This window comes from Rosa chinensis, chromosome 1 (genome assembly GCF_002994745.2).
Source record: "Rosa chinensis cultivar Old Blush chromosome 1, RchiOBHm-V2, whole genome shotgun sequence".
Taxonomy (NCBI): domain Eukaryota; kingdom Viridiplantae; phylum Streptophyta; class Magnoliopsida; order Rosales; family Rosaceae; genus Rosa; species Rosa chinensis.
The window spans coordinates 44,088,189-44,109,428 of NC_037088.1; the positions used below are offsets into that span (position 1 = coordinate 44,088,189).

At 38.2% G+C, this 21,240-nt stretch overlaps 1 protein-coding gene and 1 pseudogene across 1 annotated transcript; both read right to left on the reverse strand.

Annotated features, from left to right (window-relative positions):
• Positions 1–307: 307 nt before the first annotated feature.
• Positions 308–2,006, reverse strand: LOC112173284 (annotated as a pseudogene).
• Positions 2,007–16,994: 14,988 nt separating this feature from the next.
• LOC112167491 lies at positions 16,995–17,519 on the reverse strand. Its single transcript, XM_024304518.1, has one exon. It carries the CDS (start codon positions 17,517–17,519, stop codon positions 16,995–16,997), a length of 525 nt encoding a protein of 174 aa, XP_024160286.1.
• Between the last annotated feature and the right edge of the window lie 3,721 nt (positions 17,520–21,240).

The window sequence follows — 21,240 nt, forward strand, 5'->3', positions numbered from 1 at the left end:
TAGTTGTTTAGAATAGGTCTTTTACAGTTGTGAGCAAGTTAGCATTGTTGCTAGTCAATGTGGTTGTGTTGAATACCACTACTTGTGATCTGTAACGATTTGATTCATATTGGATTTGATTCTCGTGTTGGCTACGTTAAAAGCCACGCAGTGAAGTTTCCTCAGTGGAGAGGTTTACACTGCGTCAGCAATTCTTGTGTTCTTTTATTTGTGTTGTTGCTTGTTTGAATAACTGTCATTACTCAAACTCTATCAATTTTGTTCCATCCGGTAATTACAAAGGATATTTGCTTCATATGAAAATAATCTATGAGGTGGCCCTTGGAAGTGCAAGCACAGGGAGGGTGCCATCTATGTGAAGGGTGAACATGGTCCTATAACCTGTTTCATCAGCCAATTTGAAGCGGAAGAAGCAAAGGAGAGCCATTGCTACTGTCTTAATCTGCCTGTAAGCAAAGTCCTTCCCTAGACAGGTCCGAGGTCCTGCCTGCGAGTGTAGAGATGATCAACATATGTAACAATTAGTAAATTAAGAACAGAATATATGATACTAACATGAAATGCGACGAATTTGAAAGGTGATTCGGGCTTGAAAACTCCATTATCGAGCCATCTTTCAGGTTGGAAATCCTCAGCATCTTCTCCCCAAATGTAAGGCTTCTGTCTCCTTTTTTCACTCTAAAGCCATCAGGAAGAATGTTATCTATCTCTGCAAACCTCCCATTCTTGGAGTAAAAATCAAGATAAAAGTCATGAAAATTAGTACATCCTTAGAATTTGATTTAAACAATACAATTAGGACAGGAAAAAAGACATTATTGAGAAAGTTGAGTATTAATTAGATACCACAGGAACTTCAGTGCAGAGCCTCAAGGTCTCTGTTAGTGTGGCATGAAGCTACTGCATCTTTTCAAGAGTTGCATCAGTTATGTTCGTCACAAATTCATCAATGTCAGCGTCGTGTTTCATACAGACAACATCCTTCACTTCTTGTGCAACTTTTTCCTGTATTAGAGGGTTCTTGCTGAGCATGTAGAAGAACCGTCACAATGTATTTGCACTTGTATCTTTGCCAGCTATCATAAAATTCAGAATTATATCACCTGGATATTTGTCATGCATTCATTTGCTCTGGATCCTTCTCACTTTCCATAAACCTTGATAGTATGTCCTCCTTGTCACTTACACCATCTTTCTTGCCAGCTAGAAGTTCCCTCTTTCTCCTGATAAGTTGGTGCACAAAATCATGGGTGACTTTGACATCCTGTTTAAGAGTGGCCTCAGAACCAATATTGAGAAATCTTTTCAACTTCCAGAATGGATTAGAGCAGCTGATTCATCAAAAGCCTTCATAAATGCAATCCCTTCTTCACTCGACCCAATTCAGGTCTGTTCGAAACCCAACTTTGAATATGGAATCCAGGGTACATCTCATAAGCAAATCCTACAAGTTGGATCATAGTAACCTATTAAGTCGTTAGTTTCATTACATGATGTACATAGGTTTTGAGAGTGAAAATGTACTCACCTGCACATCAAAGACCCTTTTGGAATCCAAAAACTCAAAAACAACTCTAACAAGATTCCTTGTTGAGAACTCAAAGCTAGCAAGCTTCTTCTGCTGCCTCCATTTCTCTCCATTAACAACAAAAATGCCCTGTCCCAAAATCTCAGACATAATACATTGGTTATAGTCACTTTTCGAGTAATGAGCAAAGTTGGTCTTGAGAAAATGCTCAATGTTTCGAGGGTCACATGTATATACTGTGCTGCTGTTTAGAGCAAGAAGCCGGTGAGTTGGGCATTCTCTCGCAACTCGGGTGGTGATAGTCATATAGTTTGTTGTAGTATAAGAGGTGATTAAAGATGGTGCCTTTTACAGGTGGGTAGTTTTGGTTTCTTATGGACTTGCCTGTGAAGATTCTGATCATGAGAAAAGAGAAGAGGGAGAGGAACAGAGAGAGTAATGAAAATGTGAACCTGAAGATGATATACAGCAAACCCATCTTTGTTCAAGCTATTTGGAGGAAGAGAAAGTAATATATAGAGTGGGAGACAGAGAAAATGACATGAAGAGAATACAAAATTGCACTCTGGAGACAAACGGCAGAATGCACTTTTGATCCTATGGCATATGTTCAAGATGCCTTGAAAGATCAGATTGATCAACAATCACGATCCTCTGATTATGGCAATTGGTTCTTGGGAGAGTGTGTCCAATCAAGTATAAAACTGCAAGAAAAGATAAACTAAATCAAAGTGCACATCGTTTTGTTTCAAAGTGCACATTCATAGAAACTAACCATGCCAGGTCTTCTTTGGAAACAATGTGAAGGGAGACATGGTCCAATGGGTTACATATTTGGTTTCATCAGCAAAATATGAAGTGGAAGAAGCAAACAATCCAGAGAGCCATTGACTAATGACTACCTCTTCATCCGCCTGTGATTAAAATTCTTCCCTAAGACACATCCGGTAACCTAAATTCCTGCAGAAAGCAAGAGTAGTGGAATTTCCATTGTTGAGCTGCCTTTCAGGTGTCAAATCCTAAAAGGGGAAATGATCATTTACCCAATTTCAGCTTAAAAATTGCCCACTTGCTCCACCAACAGTTTTTTAACCTCATTTACCCAAAACACTCTAAGAGATTATTTCCCTAATACCCAATTAATTCTTTTTTTATTCTTTTTATTTATTTTTGGGACTTTTTTGCCCTTTCTTTCTTTCTCACTTAGAGAGAGAAGTCATCCTCCACCTTACTGTGCACCAGTGACCAGTGGCCGGCCACGGTCTCTGGTGACCGGTGACCGGACTCCGGCGACCGGTGACGGGACTCCGGAGTCCGGTGACCGAAATCTGACAACCAGTCACCGGAATCCCTAATCCGACTGCCGGACTGGTGACCGGATTCCGTCGTCTGATTTTATTACCCCCCAATAATTATATTATTACCCTCCAATAATCATATTATTGCTCCCCATAAACTTGTTATTGGGGATCAATAATTAGTGAAAAATGAAGATGTTTTGAATTTTGAAAGCTTTCGGAGGTTTATCCAAATAAATAATCTTATTATTGCCCCCAATAAAAACATTATTGTCCCCTAATAATATGATTATTGCCACCCAATAATGTGATTATTGCCCCAGTAGAAACATTATTGCCCCTCAATTAAGCATGCAAATACCAACAAAAAGCAAACCTCGTTGATCCAAACACTAACACTGCTTCAAATTTATTCCTCCTCCTCTCTCACCGCTTCAAAATCTAGGCCCAATTTGAATTGGACAAGCTAAACTCAAAAGAGGCCCAAAGAAGTGTGAAATTTCCAATCTCCCAGTAGCCTCTTTCTTCTTCTTCTCCCCAAAACCCCAAAGAGAGAGGGAGTGAAGAGTGAGAAATGTTGCGAACAATTCTTCGAAGGGCAACAGTGACGGGCCCAAGGTCCGACGGCCCATGGAGGGTGACGGCGGCGGCGAACTACTCATCGTCCAAGGACACCAAGTCGACGGTGAAGAAGGCCAAGAAGAGTAACAAGTCCAAAGGCGAGGCTACTGTCGCCGCAGATGACGATGCATACGCCGGTGCCGACGCCGATCTCTTCGACCGGATCGATCCAATATCCACACAAGCACTAACGTCGTTGCCTCCTCCTCTCTCACTGGAGTCCTCGCAGCAGGCGAGAAGTCTGAGACTGAAGACGATCGTTTGAGTTGCAGCCCCGCCTTGGCCTTCGGGTCTCTGGGGGTGTCGCTTTGGGAGGGAAGCGAGGGGAGGAGGTCGGATACGATAGCCAAGCAGGAGTGCCGACGGTCTGGTTCTGAAGATTTCAGAGAAGCCAAGGGTTAGAGAGTGAGAGAGAGAATGGGGGATGCGAGAGAAAGAACAGATCAGGGAGAGTGGAGAGAGACAAGGAGATGCAAATGTAATTAATTAATAGCGTTAAGGGTAAAACTGTCATTAAATATTAAATTGTGTAAATGAGAGTAAAAAACTCTTAGTGGAGTAAGTGGGCAATTTTCAGGCTAAAATTAGGTAAGTGGTCACGACCCCATCCTAAAATACAAGTCATTCTGCCCCTGGCATACGTCATATAGATTTCTCAATCTGTTTTTTTTCATTCTAAAGCCAAGCCATTAGTAATTATGTATCTCTACACATCTACACATATTGCATGATTAAGATCGAGTACTCAGGAGTATTGAAATTTCGGAAGAGAAAAGGTTTTATCCAAATAAATATTTGAGATTTATTTCTCGCTAATCATCTATTCACGAACTGAAATTGGTACCTCCATGCTAGCTGGTGATAGATTCTTTGACTACTTGTTCCTAGGAGAGTGTATCCAAGCTATAAAACTAGAAGAGAAGATAAACTTGATCAAAGTGTACGTCATTTGTTTCATCGTCATAAAAACTACTTGATTTTTCTATAGCTGGCTGCCTGGCTCACTTGTACTGCAACTTGTTTTCTTCTATAGTTAATATTATTATTTGTTTTATCACATCAACAACTCATAATTACAACAATTAATTTTTGGTGAGTCGAAGTCATGATCTCTTAGAGACAACTTATGCCACATGATATAGAGATCGATACCGGACATATTATTGTTTTCTTTTGATTGTCATTGCTTTATAAGATTTGAAAGAGTTCGATGGATAGGGGAGGTGTAGATTCGCGCGTGCATGCATTAAAGGCCAGGATGGATGAGAGTTGTGGAGTTGTGATTCATCCATGGCCGAGCTATATTGATAGTTTGCATGTAGCATTGCTCTTAAATTTGTGACTAGTCTTGTCTAAACGCTTATTTTACTTTCTATAAAACAAAAGAAGTCTATTGATAAAGTCATATTTTTTTGAGGTAGAAGAGGTAAGCCTTTATTGAAAAATCGGAAAGTTACATATGATAACAGTCAGCTGCAATAGCAGCTAATAAGAATGAAGGAGGAGAAAAATAAAAACATTCCTGTACTAGAGAACTAGCGTGCGCAACCATTAGGTGTGCAACCTTGTTGGCACCTCTTCTAGTGTGAGTAACCTGCAAATTGGGATTTGAAGCCAATATGGAGGTCAGATCCTCATAGATACGACCCAGAAAGGAAGTGTTAGACCCTTCAGAGCTAGATAGTTGTTGTTGCACCATCTCAGAATTAGTTTCTAATACAGCAGGTAACAAATTCTGAGCCAAGGCAAACTCAATTGCCATCTTACATGCCAAAACCTCTGCATGTTCTAGCGAAATTAAACCCGCCAACGGCCTCCCACCACCAGCCACCATACTGCCATATTCATCACGAACCACAAACCTAGCACTTCCCACTCGTGAGACATGGTGAAAAGAACCATCCACATTTATTTTCAACAAGCAGATGAGGGAGCTTTCCATCAAGCAATTCTAGGACGACCACTCCCTTGAGTAATTGGTCTAGTATTATGAAATTGAAACTATGCAATCTTACAGTAGACTTAAGAAGCACATCAACAGCATGGCACCTTTTATTGTCCCAAACTCTGCTATTTCTCTCCTTCCAAATGCCCCACAAAAGGTAGATAAATTCCCCCAAGTTCAGTAATATTACGTCCCGTATCTTAAAGTACCAGTTTACTAATTATTTGGACGGTAAACGGCAATTACTTTCACTTTTACTGTCGTTTCGGTAATTTTAGTGGCCCTAAAAGTTGACTTTTAGTTTGGGTCAAAATTTGAGAAAATTTTCTTCATGAAAGTAGTAGAGGACGTTAAACCGAGCGCATGCATATGTGGTACGTAAAAATCGGTATGCGAAAGTTATGGCCAAAAATGTAGAACTTACTGTTCACGGTAACTTTCTATATATATATAGAAAGTTACTGTGGTAGCTTCCATTTTCGGAAACTACCTAGATAACTCTCTCATTTTCACTCTCCTCTCCCCCGACCTCTCTCCCTCTTCTTTCGGTCTTCCTCTGTCTCCGTCGAGATCGGCGCCGTCCTGCCACCAGAAGGCGAGCCCCGGTAAGTGGTCGACGCAACTTCTCCTCCTTTACATGGCTGTGGCCGTGGGTGGTTATGTTTTGGTCGGAAAAGTGAGATCGAAGCCTAAAAGCTCGACGGTCCCATTTGACGAATTCCGGTGATTTCTTCCGGTTCCAGTGGTCCCATGCTACAATTCCAGGTCAATCGACGCGCCTCGAGCTATGGAACATTTCCCCCCAAGTCTCTAGCTCCAATTCTCAGTTTGGAGGTCGAATCGAAGAAATACCCGAATCCAGGGTTTTGAATTTTCTGGAAAAATTTCACCGGCCGATTTCGTGCACTTAAAGGTAAAATTGGAATGTGTGGTAGTTGAGAAAAATGTTGGGCGTGTTGAGTAGTTTTTGCGGTCAAAATTTGGTGGCCATTGGATGTTGTGGCCGCCGGCGCGTGGGCCCCACGCACAGCCACTATGGGTGGCGCGTGGAGGCATATAGGGCAAGTTTTTGGCTTATGTTTTTAGCTAGTTAAATCATATTTTTGATCTAGAGCCTATATATGTGATTTTGGTGAATTTTGGAGGAGTTTGATACCAATTGTGAATTTCCGAAGTTTGGAGTTTCGGAGGTTGATTTATGGGAATCCGACCTTTAGATTTCCCTTGTTTTCGCTATGGAATACTTTAATCTATGGATTGATATTAGTGGTGAAATTTGAGTTGAATCCGAAAAGAATTGGAAGTTTGATTTAGGAGGATAAGATATTAGAATCTTATTTAATTGCCGAATCGTTATTCACGAATTATAATATTGTACAGGGCGATGTACCGAGCTCTTGCTCGATGAAGGGACTCGTATACATGATTGTCGGAATAGTACTATGAGTGGACTTTTGTTTTAAATAATGATGCATGCGTTTATTTTCTTGAATTAATGCTTTATTTAATTAACATATTACTTTTCGAGCATATGAATTGATTTCGGAATTTGATTTCGGTTTATCTCGCGGATTTGCTTTCAATAATGATTTTTATGAAGTGACTACGATTTATTCCGGTTGTGAATTTCGGATATTAATTTTGTTATGCTCGGATTCGAAACTTTGATTTATGTTATTTTTCAACAAAGTATTTTCCATGGTATTTATTTTAAAGTGGAATATTAGTTCATTATTGAAATTCCTTGCTTATTCATCATTAACCTGAGAATATTTTTGCATGTGGGACACGCCGTTGATTTATTGTCATTTTCTTATTTATTTATCGACTTTCGGTTTTGGCATTGGTAATGCCTTATTGATGATTCTTGTTTCGGTTTTGTTTCTGAATTGCAATTTATAATTTGATCTCGCCTTTCTGCTATTGATTTGAGATACTTTTGTCGTGTAGGACACGTCGATGATATTTTCGGCTTACTATGAGAATTTGGGGGAAGCTTTATGGATTTATGTGGTTTTCGGATTTTCTTTTTGCCATACTTTGGGTGATTATTTATCATGCTAGCATTGATATGTCCGCCTTTGTGGCGAGGTGATGGGATCACCGAAGCCCGTCCCCCTTTGTGGCGCTGGTTATTGTCTTTGTGACAGTAATGCTGAAGCCCAATATCCTAATCGCTACACTTAGTGGCGTGTGGGTATATAACGGGAGTATATGGGAGTACTTTAGCCTGGGAGGCTCATTCGTATGGCTATCTTCTTCCCCTACTTTTATATTATTTCTGGGCTAGCGGGGCCTAATCCGATGATACGATACTCAGCAGGTTTGAATTACAGTTTCCAGTTTCCTGATTTTAAGAAATAAAATTTTTATAAACGTTGCATGCATCGAGGTTTTATAAATTTAAATAAGTGGGAAAATATTTAAGTTTGCTTCATTTAAATCATCTTAATTATTTATTTTTGTCCACTCACACTAACGTGTTTTTCAATACTTTTCCCCTGGGCCCTTCATTTTCAAATGCCCAGTTTGCAGGCGAAATTAGTTGAGGTCAAGCGTATATGGAGTCAACAGCATGGCTTCCACGTTTTCCTTTGAATTAGGTTTTCCTTGTTTACCCTTTTTATTAGAATTGCTCTGATTACCTATGAGATTAATGTTATTAAGTTGAGATTTGTGTAATGTGAATTGGAAGATGTTGTGATTTGGGAGCAGGGTGGCTCCAGGAGAATAAGGATGGGTGATTTAGAAGTGTAAATTTCATTTCTTCAGGTTTTGGGTAGTCCATTTTAGGGGAAATTCTGCCAAATTTTTGGAAGAATTTCTTCTAAGGTGGACCCCGTAGGGCCACTTCGGATTTCAGGGTGAAATCCGGGGGCGGGTCTTGTCAAGTAATGAAAGGTCATGGACACATAAACTTAACCAATGCAACAAATCAAAAGATATGGCATAAGAACTTAAACATACTTGGGCCAACACTCCTCTTCTTTGGAGAATCTGTCTTGTAAAAGGGCAATCACGAGTAATATGTAATGTAGTCTCCAATGCACTATCACACAAAACACATACCTGTGACTCCAACACCACCCTTTTAGAACCGAGTCTCTCCATGGATCACTACACCAAAAACTGCATCACACAACGGTAATCACACAACGGAGAACAAATCCTCTGTTGTCTGTTGACAAGAATTGAATCATACAACACCTTTAATAAATTTTCGTTGTATAAAGATACTCAAATTCTAAAACTTGTAGTTAGAAGGTGATGGCACAACAGAAAGAAAGTTTATCTGTTGTGTGAATGAAGAAAAAAGACCGGCATATTTCCCTCCTACCATTGAGTCAAATTTGGCTCCAAATTGTATCCTAGATGCCATTAAAATGGACAACAGTTTAGTTACTTCCGTTGTAGGAGTATACTTGCAAATCATCATACAATGGTTTTTAATGTGCTGTCGTGCAAGCGAGTACCAAAATTTGGAGCGGTGGCTCCAAAATGACATTCATTCCCTCCAAAACGGGAAAATTTGACCTCAATTATTTGTTATGCTTGCAAGTTCTAACAACAGAATGAACTATTTCCGTTGTGTGAATGAGAAATGACTAGCCGAAGCGCCAAATCTAACATTTCGATTGCAGAGGCGGGAAATTTCCATTTTTTATTCCCGCAATGATATAATAAATCAGACAATGTAAATATGTCTATACGTTGTCTGAGTAAGAAAGAAAAAAAAAACAATAAAAAAAAACAATTTTTTAATGCCTTGGGGCTAATTAGACAACTCGACATCACTGGAGGGCACACTTATCACTTATGCCTCAGTATTTGCTTTAGCCGTCTTTCAACTCAAGAGAAAATCCCGAGCTTTTGTTGATGCCATCTTCTCACCATCGTATGAAAACACTTCTAACCATCACAAATCACCATCTTCTCCCAAACCCCGAGCTTTGTAGTCTGGATTAGCTTTTGTTCGGTTAGATTAGGGTTCGAGTTGGGTTAGATTTGGGGTTTTAGTTCTACTGAAAAGAGGGATTGAGTTCTCACTAATCGAGTTGGGTTCTACTCGATTAGGGTTCTAGTTGGGATTGAGTTCTCATTACATTTTGCTGAGAAGGAGGTTCGAGTTATCACCAATCGATTTGGGTTCAAGTTTCTGAAATCCTTGCGATTGGTGAGTTAAATTTGAGATTTCATTGTTGCTCTTCAGGTTTAAAATTTTGCGAATAAGTTCATTAATTGTCTTTGTTCGTTTGGTTCTCAGGAACATTCAATTGGTTTACTTTGTCTGAGTTCGAAAAGCATTTGCTGGGTTCTGCATGTATTGCTGTATTGTTGGTGAGTACTTTTCTAAAACTGTAGCTATTAATTCTGAATTCGATTTTTGGTATTGTTGTCATGCGTAACCACATCAAAATTTGGAATATTTATCCATTTTGTATTGCCATGGCACCACCGAGTCTCTCTATTGGATCAAGTCTTTGAACAAATTGAGAAAAGTTCATCTCTTTGATTGGCAATATTGTGAACTTTTGCCTCCTCTTGGAAAATTGCCATCGCTTGAAATTCTGGAAATTCAGTGGATGGATAATGTGAAAAAGGTGGGAGTTGAATTTTTGGGAGTACAAGAAGAAGTCTCAGGAATTCTATTCCCCAAATTAAAACATCTTTCTTTTCGTTTCATGCTCAACTTGGAAGAATGGGAAGGAATTATAAAGGATTCTTCTGAAATCATAATAATGCCAATGCTTTCTTCGTTGCAAATTTGGTACTGGCCAGGGCTAAAAGCACTGCCAGACTTCCTCTACAAGATAGAAGAACTGCGTACTTTGACGATCGGGTATTGTTCAATTCTGGAACGAGAATATGAAAAAGGCGTGGGGAAGGAGTGGCACAACATTTCTCACGTTGAAAACCTCACAATTGGATGACTCGCTGACCAAATACAAATCTCCATGGAACAGAAAATCCCTCCAAGCTATAATTCCGTTCAGGTATTCATATTGTTGGATTTCAACTACTTTGCAAGTTTGCATTCTGTTCACATTTTGCAATAAGAATATTATCAGTTATTTACTTTAATCATTGTATCTTCTTTCTGTAGTCCAATTCTTAAAGACTTGTTCAACTGCCATAAGATGATTTAACTCCAATCCAGCTTGATCAACACATCCTATGCAGGCGGTTGCAAACCATAAAGTGGCTCTTCCTTCATCCTCAGAGGTAAATGCTGTTTCTCCATTTGTATTCTGTTTTTCTTATTTCTACTTTCTACATTTCTTATTCTTTCAGTTTCTAATTTAGGTTGGAATTTTGATTTTCTGTTTGTTTGCAGCAAATTATTTTGCCTTTGACGATGATATGCTCCGCTCTTTACTTGACGTACTTCTGAATGATGGGCTTCCATGTCATCTGATGGATGCACACTGCACTCAGGTCAGGAGTTGAATCCATGGTTTTGGAGTACTTTCTTGGCAATATCCATATCAAACTACAAATCTTTTTTTTTTTGAAAAGTAATGTTGTGTTCTCACTTTAAGAGTGTTTTTAGGTTCTTCATGAAGAACTTGCAAATGCAAATGGGATATGTGCAAGTCAATCAGGATATGGTAAGCAACCCAACTTTGGAGGGCTTCTTCATTAAAAATTTCAAGCTGGGAAAGAAATAGAAGCATCTTAGATAGCCAAACATGATTAAAGGATCATGTGGTAGAAGAGTGGAGCAAACCTCTTATATATATATACACACACACACACACCTGTGCAGAATCCGCTTTGGCTGCTATTTGAAATTTCAATTGATATATTATATTCATTCAGTAAAAGACTGGTACTGTCTCTGTACAGGTCATAAGTCACGTCCAAATGAAGTTCTCCCGACAGAGAATCATAAGTTACACTTGTGGACCGCATTGATGCTTCTAGGACTAAGAATGTCATTGGAGTTGTCAAGCTGATGAAGCTCTCTACGTGTGCTAGCTAGATACACCTCTGCTTTCTCTCTCCATTAGATCAAATCTTAAAACTTTTTTTTTCTTTACATTCGTGTCTCTTTTCTAACTCCTTATGCAATGATGAAAAAGAAAATTTCGACCATAAACTGTTATAGCTAATTGATATCGAAACTGTTTGTTCTTGTCAGCAAAGGTCGTGACTGAATTAACTTGTGAAGTTGGAGTTCATCCAATTTGATGTGCTTATGACATGTTGGGGGTATGGAGATATGGACTATTCTTCAGTAGCTTAAATGTTTCAATGGTTTTTGATGCATGTATATTCAAGTTACAGATTCCATTGAAAGTTTGGTGTCTGAAGGTTTTGTGGAATGCATGCTGACAGGGATTGACTAGAAATTGGGGTTTGGAAGCATTTTCTACAATCTGTATCTTAACAATAAGCAGCAGGCCGGGAGCCTGATATTTGGTTTTGTGCAAATGGACCGTTCAAATCCTTCCACCTCAATCATTGAAGGCTACTTGAAGGTATTTATATGGTTCAGAACCAAAGAGCTCTATTCTGTTAAGCTACACACAAACATAGTCTGGTGCTTTGATAGAACTATATTGCCTAGAATTGAAATATATTGGTGCATATATCATGATAAAAGTTTAGTGTATGAAGCTTGACAAATGTATTTTAGCAGGAGCTACAGGATTCTGTTGGACTATGGAGTTGTTTCCTTGTTAAACCACAAATGCAATAGCTTGTCATTTCTCTTAGTTTCAGTTTATATTGTAGTCCCCATGCCAAATCATGTCTATTTCCTAAACTTGTTGTCTCTTTCTAGTTTCTTCTCAGTAAAAGGATATATATTTACATTCAGGCTAGGTATTCATATTACTTTGCATTATCTGCAATAAGAACACGATTATTTAGTCACTATGTCTTCTCACTGCAATCCAATGCTTATAGTCCCCGGTTGTCAATTTGTTAAACTGTCAAAAGATCTATTTACCTCCAGCTGGAGAAATAAATCTGATTTTGATGAATGTTCTATGCAGGATTATGCATCATAGGGTCTTTCACCATAAAGGAGATTAGGAATGCATTGAACTGATTAAAGCGACCCTTAGCTAAACTAGGTACATGTTATCGATCAGCATGTTCATTGATCCAATGCCATACTTTAAAGGCTTCAATTTAAGCACATTCTAGTTATCAAATTTTCTAATTTTTATTATGTTTGACAACTAATTTCCATGGCATATATGGGTTTTCTTCTCTTAGGCTGAGGCTTTTTTTGGAGTGGACACGAATGTGGATTGGAAGCTAGATCCATTGTGTTAGGCTACACCCGCATATACTCTCTCCCCTAAATATTGCAAAATATATGCATGTGTACTGCTTCTTATATATATGTTAGTTACAGATGTTAAAAGGTTTAGGGTGTGACGCTTGGTAAGTGCATTACTTAGACAAGGGATATGAAGATACAAAATCAGTTGAAGTTAAATGGTGGTTCAGAAATAGGAGCTACTGGATGCTGTTGAGTGGTAAGTTGTTTCATTCCTTGTAGTACGTTGTTGCTGCCTAGTCTGTTTGATACTTTGATATTGCTTTCTGGTACTCAAGTAACAAAAAATTCTGCACATCACAATGCAGTCCCACACTTTTCTTCTCAACCCCTGTATGTTAAATTTCCAATCACTCAATCATCCAAAATTCTGAGATTAGTTAGTCATGGCCTTCCATCACCAATATTCCTTACTAATTGCGTAACAGGATGAGGATTGTCAAGTGGTGGTACACACCATAAAGGAAATTTCAGAGGCAATGTTTTGGAAGTTTAGACCTCCAAGACCTAATTGTAAAACTTGTAGGCTTAAAAACTTGTAGGCCCCATCTCCAAATACAAATTTGAATACGTAGTATGGAATACATTACTTTCAATTCACTTTATAAAGAAATGCTCTAATTATGTATTTTCTGCAGGCAAAAAAAGTCTCCAGGGTACATTTATAAACCACTTTGAAGCTTCAAGGACCGAGAATGGCATTGGAGTTATGAAGATCATTAAAAGTACTGCATAGGTAAGCTGGATAGGTCGATATCACAACAAACTTTAAGTTCTTTGTTAATATGTGTTTAATACTGGTACTGATTGCTAGCTAGGGACCTATGGTGTTAGCTGTTGGTGATCCTTATCCTGCTTTCTCTCTTCATCAGATCAAATCTTAAAGGTTTTGTATGTTATATTATTGTCTATTTCTTACTGGTCATTTCTTATCTTTTTACTACTCATGATACAAGAATATATAAATTTTGGGTGTTGTACTGAAATGCGCCGCTTACTGATGTTGGTTGCTTATTTGTTGAACAACTAAATAATTAGTAACTCCTTGACATTTTGTTGAACTAAATCTAGGCATGATGGATTGTCAAGTGGTCGTACTACACCATAAAAGAAACTTGGTACCCATTGCCTTGGGTAGTCTCACAGGTCATTACACAAAGAAGGAATGTTGAAGTTGCAAGATTTGAAAAACTTGCACCAACTTGAAGAAACTTGGTAGGCTGCCCGACTGCTTGCGCAAGACACCACTACAGACGATGATAGTCGATTCTGGAATTTTCGGTGTGGAGTGGGCCAAGATTTCTCACGTCCCAATTAAATATTAAGATAGAACAAGAATTGATCTAGTAAGATTTCTCATTTCTCATGTTTTTGTTGTTCTACATTGCAGTGTCAGCACTTGCTGTTAAATCAGTTGAATGAGACTGCAGTGTCGCAGACATTTGAAAGCAGTTATTTCTGTAGTTTATTTTTTGTGCTTCTCTGCTGGTACATTTTCATGCATTAGATGAAGTGCATGTTTTGGAACAATGTGTATCAGCTAGCTTTTGATGTCCCAAGTAGATGGGCATGCACTAGAATGCTATTCTTCTTTTATTGTTGGCTTGAAATTTGGACAACTTTGTTTGGGAAATACTGCCTTTTGCAGTTTTATGTACAGAATGTTAGATATTATGATGGATTGCTTGATAGATATATTCACTGTTCATTGGGTAAAATGGACCAAATTAATGCACAAATCAATTTAGAGAATGGATGTTTGCAGCAAACATACAATAGATTTTCAGAAATGTCAACCAACGTTGTCTGAACAAAAAAATTCTGGGTATTCACACAACGCATTGATAGCTATCACACAATGGATTTCAATAAGTAACGTCGTCTAGTTTAACTCATTCATAGCTATCACACAATGGATTTCAATAAGTAACGTCGTCTAGTTTTAAGCTCATACAACAGAAAATACTAGAACACAGTTGTCTTACTTTTAATCACACAACAGCTGAACTACAAAACCGTTGTATGAAAATTCAACCCACAACGGCATGAAAGCAAATTCTGTTGTGTGAACTGCTGAGCATGGGTGCGTCCGGCATCTGTCGAGTTCTTGGACAACGGTGTTAAGAAATATACGTCGACTGACTTTGTATCATACAACGGTGAATTCACCGTCGTCTGATTTTTCATCAGACAACATCGAGATAGACGACGGTGACTCTTCAAATCAGACGACATTTTTTCACCGTTGTGTGATGCAGTTTTTGGTGTAGTGGATGGAAGAATATTATGGCACACTTTCCACATGTGAATCTTTGCCGAATTAGGAATCTTCACTTTCCACAATTTTTTTTTTCCAAAAATCAGTGTTAACCGATAGCTCAAAGGGTACACAAGCAGGAGAATGAGAGAAGGAGAACTTGTACGCCGTTTTAACAGAATATTTCCCATCCCGTTCCAATTTCGAGACCAATCTATCATCAACCCTTCTCAAACTTAGAGGCACACTTAAAATGGCCTCCACTTCCTCTGAAGAAAACAATCTAACAATCATATCATAATTCCAAGCACCATTAGTAGTGAGCAAATCAGAAACCTGAATCACTTCAGCAAGACCTGCTGCATTCTCATGAGGCCTACCACTAGGCAAACTCGGCAACCAATTATCATTCCAATTATTGACCTCTGTCCCAAAACCAATTTGCCAATATGTGCTTTGCTTCAATAGATTCCTTGTAGAGAAAACACTCCTCCAAGAATATGAAGGAAAAGAATGATTATCTGCCAACCAAAATGAGCTTGTAGGGTAATATTTTACCTTAAAAATTCGAGCAACCAAGGAATTAGGGTTAGAAATAATCCTCCAAGCTTGTTTAGCAAGCATCGCCGAATTAAAGCTAGCCAAGCTACGAAACCCTAGTCCCCTTGCTTCTTTCGGATTACACAACGCATTCCATGTTTTCCAATGAATCTTTCTTTTATCCATTGTAGATGCCCACCAAAACCAAGCACAAAGCTGTTCCAAATCTTCACAAAAACTCTTTGTCAATTGGAAGACACTCATAGCATAGGTAGGTAACGCTTGAGCTTTCCAGCACCACTAAGTAACTTCCCTTGCCAATTAGAAAGCTTGTTAGCCAAATTTTCCTTAATGTACTGAAAGGTTGCAGTTTTCTTTCTCCCTACATAAGTAGGTAATCCCAAGTATTTTTCATGGGACTCAACAACTTCTACTCCCAACAATCTGGATATTTCTTCTTGCATAGCAAAGTCCACATTTTTACTGAACACCACTGAACTTTTGTCAAAATTAACCAATTGTCCTGAGGCCCTCCCGTAGGTTTCAATAACTTCCTGAATCTGGTAACAATCTTCCAAAGGAGCATGAGCATATGACATACTATCGTCAGCAAATAAAAGATGATTGACAGAAGGGGCTCCATCACAAACCTTAATACCTTGAAGCAAACCTAACTCTTGTTTCCGGCGCAATAAAGCAGAGAAACCTTCTGCTCCAATTAAGAATAAATATGGAGACAAAGGATCCCCTTGTCTCAGTCCTCTGCTAGGAATCACAAGCCCCCGAGGCCTTCCACAGACTAAAAATGAATACCGGACAGTACTAATACATTGCATCACCAACTCAATCCATGAAGAAGCAAAACCAAATGTGTCAAGAACTTTTTTCAAAAAGCTCCATTCCATGCGATCATAAGCCTTGCTTAGATCTAACTTTAAAGCCATAAAACCTTCATTACCCTCCCTCTTGTTATGAACAAAGTGAGCAGTTTCATTGACCACAAGGATATTGTCAGTAATCAATCTCCCGAACAAAAGCACTTTGATATGGAGAAATCACCTCAGGCAAGATCAACTTTAATTTGTTAGCTATTACCTTAGAGCAAATCTTGTAGATAACATTGCATAAAGCAATAGGCCTCAACTCCGACATATTTTCCAGATTATCGACTTTGGGAATTAAGCAGATATGAGTAAAATTAATTTCACGAAGAAGTTGACCTGAATGGAGAAAACTCTGAACTGCTTCAGTAATGTCTACACCAATAGTGTCTCAATAATGTTGGAAAAAGAGAGGAGGCATACCATCCGGTCCCGGGGATTTGGTGGGATACATTTGAAACAAAGCAGTCCTCACCTCCTCATCCTGTGTATAAATAGCACACAATTGTACATTCATTGCCTGTGTTACACACGGTTGTATAGCTGCTAAAGTGTCATTCACTGCCTCAAAATCTATATTGGAAGCAGGAAACATCTTTTGAAAATAAGTAGAGATAACTCTTTCCAAACCTACGTCATTATCACACCAATTCCCATTTTCATCATAAAGACCATGAATGAAGTTTTCCTCTTTCTATTGGCAGCCTTTCGATGAAAGAAGGTTGTGTTTCTATCCCCCTCCTTCAACCATGTCACTTTGGACCGTTGTTTCCAGAAAGATTCTTCTTGTGAAAGAAGATTTTGCAATTTGCTCATCAGCTCTTTCTTTTCATTCTGCACCTCCACCGACACAGGAACTTCTAGTAACTCCTCAAGACGAGCATGCACCCCCAACATCTGTTGCTGCCTAGTCCTGAAAGCTCTCTTTTGCCAATCATCAAGCTGTATCCTTGTGAACTCAATCTTCTTGGCTGCATAGTACATAGGACTTCCGGTCACGTTTGTTGCCCATGCTTGCTTCACAACCTCATCACAATCATTATGTTGAAGCCTGTAAGCTTTGAATTTGAACCGGTGCACTCTTGGAATTTTGGCCAATGGAACAGAGCTGGCTTGTAAGAGTATCAGAAGATGGTCAGAATCACACGCACTCATGCATGCCCGTAGATATCCCACCAACAGAGTGTATAAACTGCACGATCTAATAGGAGTTGTGTGTGATAAGAGCATATCTATGCGATGTTAATAGCGTTAATCTCCATACTTTCTTTGTTAGTTTAGTGTATTTTCTAGTTATTTACTTTTTTTATTTATTTTATAGGTATCTTGGAGTAAAGAAGAAGAAAAGAAGTAAAAGAGGGATTGAAAAGAAAAATTGGAAAATCTGCCTGTGCAGATCAGTTAACTTCGACAGAGCACTGAGACCAGCTCAGAACGATCCAGAGAATGATCTTTATAGTGATGGATAGCCTCGGATGTCTAGTTTCCGAATATTTTTACGGCTCATCAATATCATTTTTCTAGAGAAAGTTATGGCAGATTTAGTACAAGAGGTCAGGCTGCGCGTGAATCTGAGGTTGGACGGGAATTTATGTTTCGAGGCCCAAATCACACCAAGAAGCCCGAGGATGAGTTTGTGCTTCATATTCCGACTCATGATGGACAAATGGCACGATGTGAATGGTTAGAATAAGTCATCAAGTTCAAGAGCCAATAGGAAAACTCCACCTAAGCACGTGAACCCTAATTCTTTTAGGTTTTGGATTTCCTAACCTCTAAGCATATAAAAGGAGATCAATCTGCAGCAGCTCTCCCTCTCTTCTTCTTCCTCCCTTTTTCATTATTTTGTGTTTTTGATTCCAATTATGTGTAACTAAATTTCCGGTAGTTAGGGGGCAGTTGAAGCCCCTAGACATGATCCATAACATGCTTTGATATTCAATTTGTTTTCCAATTAATAAAGTTGAGGTTTTGTTTACTGATTTCTCATTGATGAATTCTATGTTTGTATGCTTTGGAGGCCTACTTAGTATGCATGCTAGGGTTCTAATACTTTGATTGTTTGATGCCTGGATCAATAGTTGGATTCCTCAAATTATCTAGAGAAGTAATTGGTAGTTTTCACTAGCAAGTAAACAAAACCCTAGGTTTAGCAAGGCTCTAAGTTATTTGCGATGCCTAGTGATTGCTCAAACTCTTTTCAAACTTAACGATCTCTGCATGTTTAATCTAATAAACGTACCTTTAGGTTGCATTGCTTGGGAATAGTCTAGGTGTAGAGCACTTCCTGCCTAGCGTACAAAGTAAGAAAGGGTAATAGGTTGTGTTCAAGCGTACCGAGCCAATCTGAGCGTCTTCAACTAAGTTAATTGGAAGTAAATTGGACAAAGTGTGTTGTGTGTGATTGTTGGAGGTGGATACTTCCTTCCTAGCTAGTTTCATCATGTTGATATCAACCAATCTTAAATCTGTTCAGTTTCGTTTTTCTTTCTGTTCTCTGTTTTAACGTATTTTATTCTCATAGTAAACGAACTCCAAAAATTCCCAAATTTTGTGTGATGGACGCTTTGTGTGTCTAGTTCGTCTCTGTAAATTTTCATATTTTTCTGGGTTTTTTTGGTTAGGTTTTTAGTTTGTTTTTCGACTGCTGTTCAGTAGGAACTGCAGTCACGTTTTGTGACTTTTGTTGAAGCTTTTAGTTTAACTTAATCCTCTGCGGGAGACCCTTATTTCCCTATATTACAATTGACATATTTGCAGGAGAATAAGGAAAATCAATAGCTTATAAATTTAGCTATCAGTGTGTCAGAATTCCACCATGTAGACATAGCACCCTAAAACCCTACATCAAGAAGGTCACCATATCCAAGAGCTTCACGAAATCCACGCATCTGATGTTCCGAAAGAAGTAGCCCAGCAATCTTTTCTCCATTATTCAGGATTTCATTGAAATCCCCAATAACAACCCAGGGTAAAGAATCTAGATCACGCAAATTCCGTAACAGTTGCTATGACCGATCTCTTTCTGTGGTCCTAGCATATCCATAGAATCCCGTAAACCTCCAACGTGGATCTCCAGGACCTCCTACAATCTCCAAGTCGATGTGAATGTTCCCCTAATTGACGTGGTGGGATGGAGCCTTCTCACTTCATTTTAATTTTAACAAATGTCTATGAGATAAACTTGGTCTCCCTAATTTTTGTTTTCATTGATTTGTTCCTTTTTTTCTTTTTCTTTTTTTGTGCTTATTGCATTGCTTATATTTGATGTCATTTGTTTTATTCTTTTGGAGTTTGGCTATTGCTACCATATTAAATTGTACACTATCTATATTCTTTTAAGGATCCTCTGCTCTGCATTTACATTTACATCAAGTAGTGTCAACACATCACTTTCATATCATCCAATTTTATTCATGTGTTACACATTGGGATCAATTCTAGCCGAGTGATCGAGTATTTATTTAGTTGTTTAAATTTTTAGAATCAACATCAGTACATCACTGTCTCTTAAAAAATATTGACATAATTAAAGAAATCTCATATAAGGTTGTGTGTATACTGTAACAAAAAAAAAGAAAAGGAATGATTCCACACAAATGTTGATGTTTCTCTTGTGATATAAATAAAAGTTTGTTGATTAAAATTTTGCATGTTTATACCATACCTTAATCTCTTTTAGCATTCTCCAGTACCTTAATGAAGTCGCATAAAACACTAAATCAAACCAACAAACATCCATTACAGAGAAGAAATCAGCAAATAAAAAAAAATAAAAAAAAAAAACTTGTTTAATGATTATATAACAACTAGCCAGTGACTAGCTAAGTCGTCAGAATCTTACCTCACATGATAAGAGTAGAACCAGTTTCATATGCTCAAATTATAGATAAAGATATTAGCAAAGAATAACAATACAAAAAGGAACAACAATTGACACATTTACCTTTATATAATATTCCAAGCTTTGATATTTAAGTATGACACACTTAGCCATAAATATCAATTTGTGTAATTGATAATTTTATATATAGGCTCAATATGAATTAATAGCACTATCATAGTGTACATTTTAGGTCTGCCAAGAACAATGAGTCTGGTATTATGAGCATGGAGCTGTAGTGGGACAAAGCCGGGGCAAAGAAGGAATCACATTCTCTTTTGGGTGCAACTCTTTTGAGTTTGGGTTTGTCTACTCTACCGTCTGTCTCTACGGTACATTAAGTATAGAGGTAAACTAATTTGAGATCAAGTTAAGTTAGTCTATTTATGCATGGAGTCAATCTAGCTTTGTATCAAATTTAGTCTATTTAATGTATCGGTATATTAATGTACCGTAGAATTTTCCTTTTGAGTTTTATATATAGTTGAACATGAGGGTTAAGTTGAAGAAAATTGGATGATCGATCATGTGGATGAGGAACATTTCTGTTGGGTGGTAATTTACAACATTTATATATATATATATATATATATATATATATATTTTTGAATAGAAATTGATATCATTAGAATCAATAGCCATGAAAAGGCCAAAGTCTACAAACTCTCAAACAAGAAACCCGGATAATAAACACTGGTATAACCTATCTAAGAAACTGTAAACAATTAAGTTCTAAAAAGCGCTTGCATTGTGCAAGCTTACACAAGAACGGATCACCTTGTCTTCTACAAAAGGAAATCATTCAACTAGCATTTTACCTGCCAATCACGCAATTGTGGTACAAGCAAAAAACTAGAGACATCTTAGAAAACTCATAGAAGCTTTCCACCCTCACACAGGCTTGCACCCTTGGGACATATGCTTTTAAGCAATCACAAGCTCCTTTCCTTTCGGATTAGAGCTTGTTCCTTCACTTGCACTGTTCAACTTATC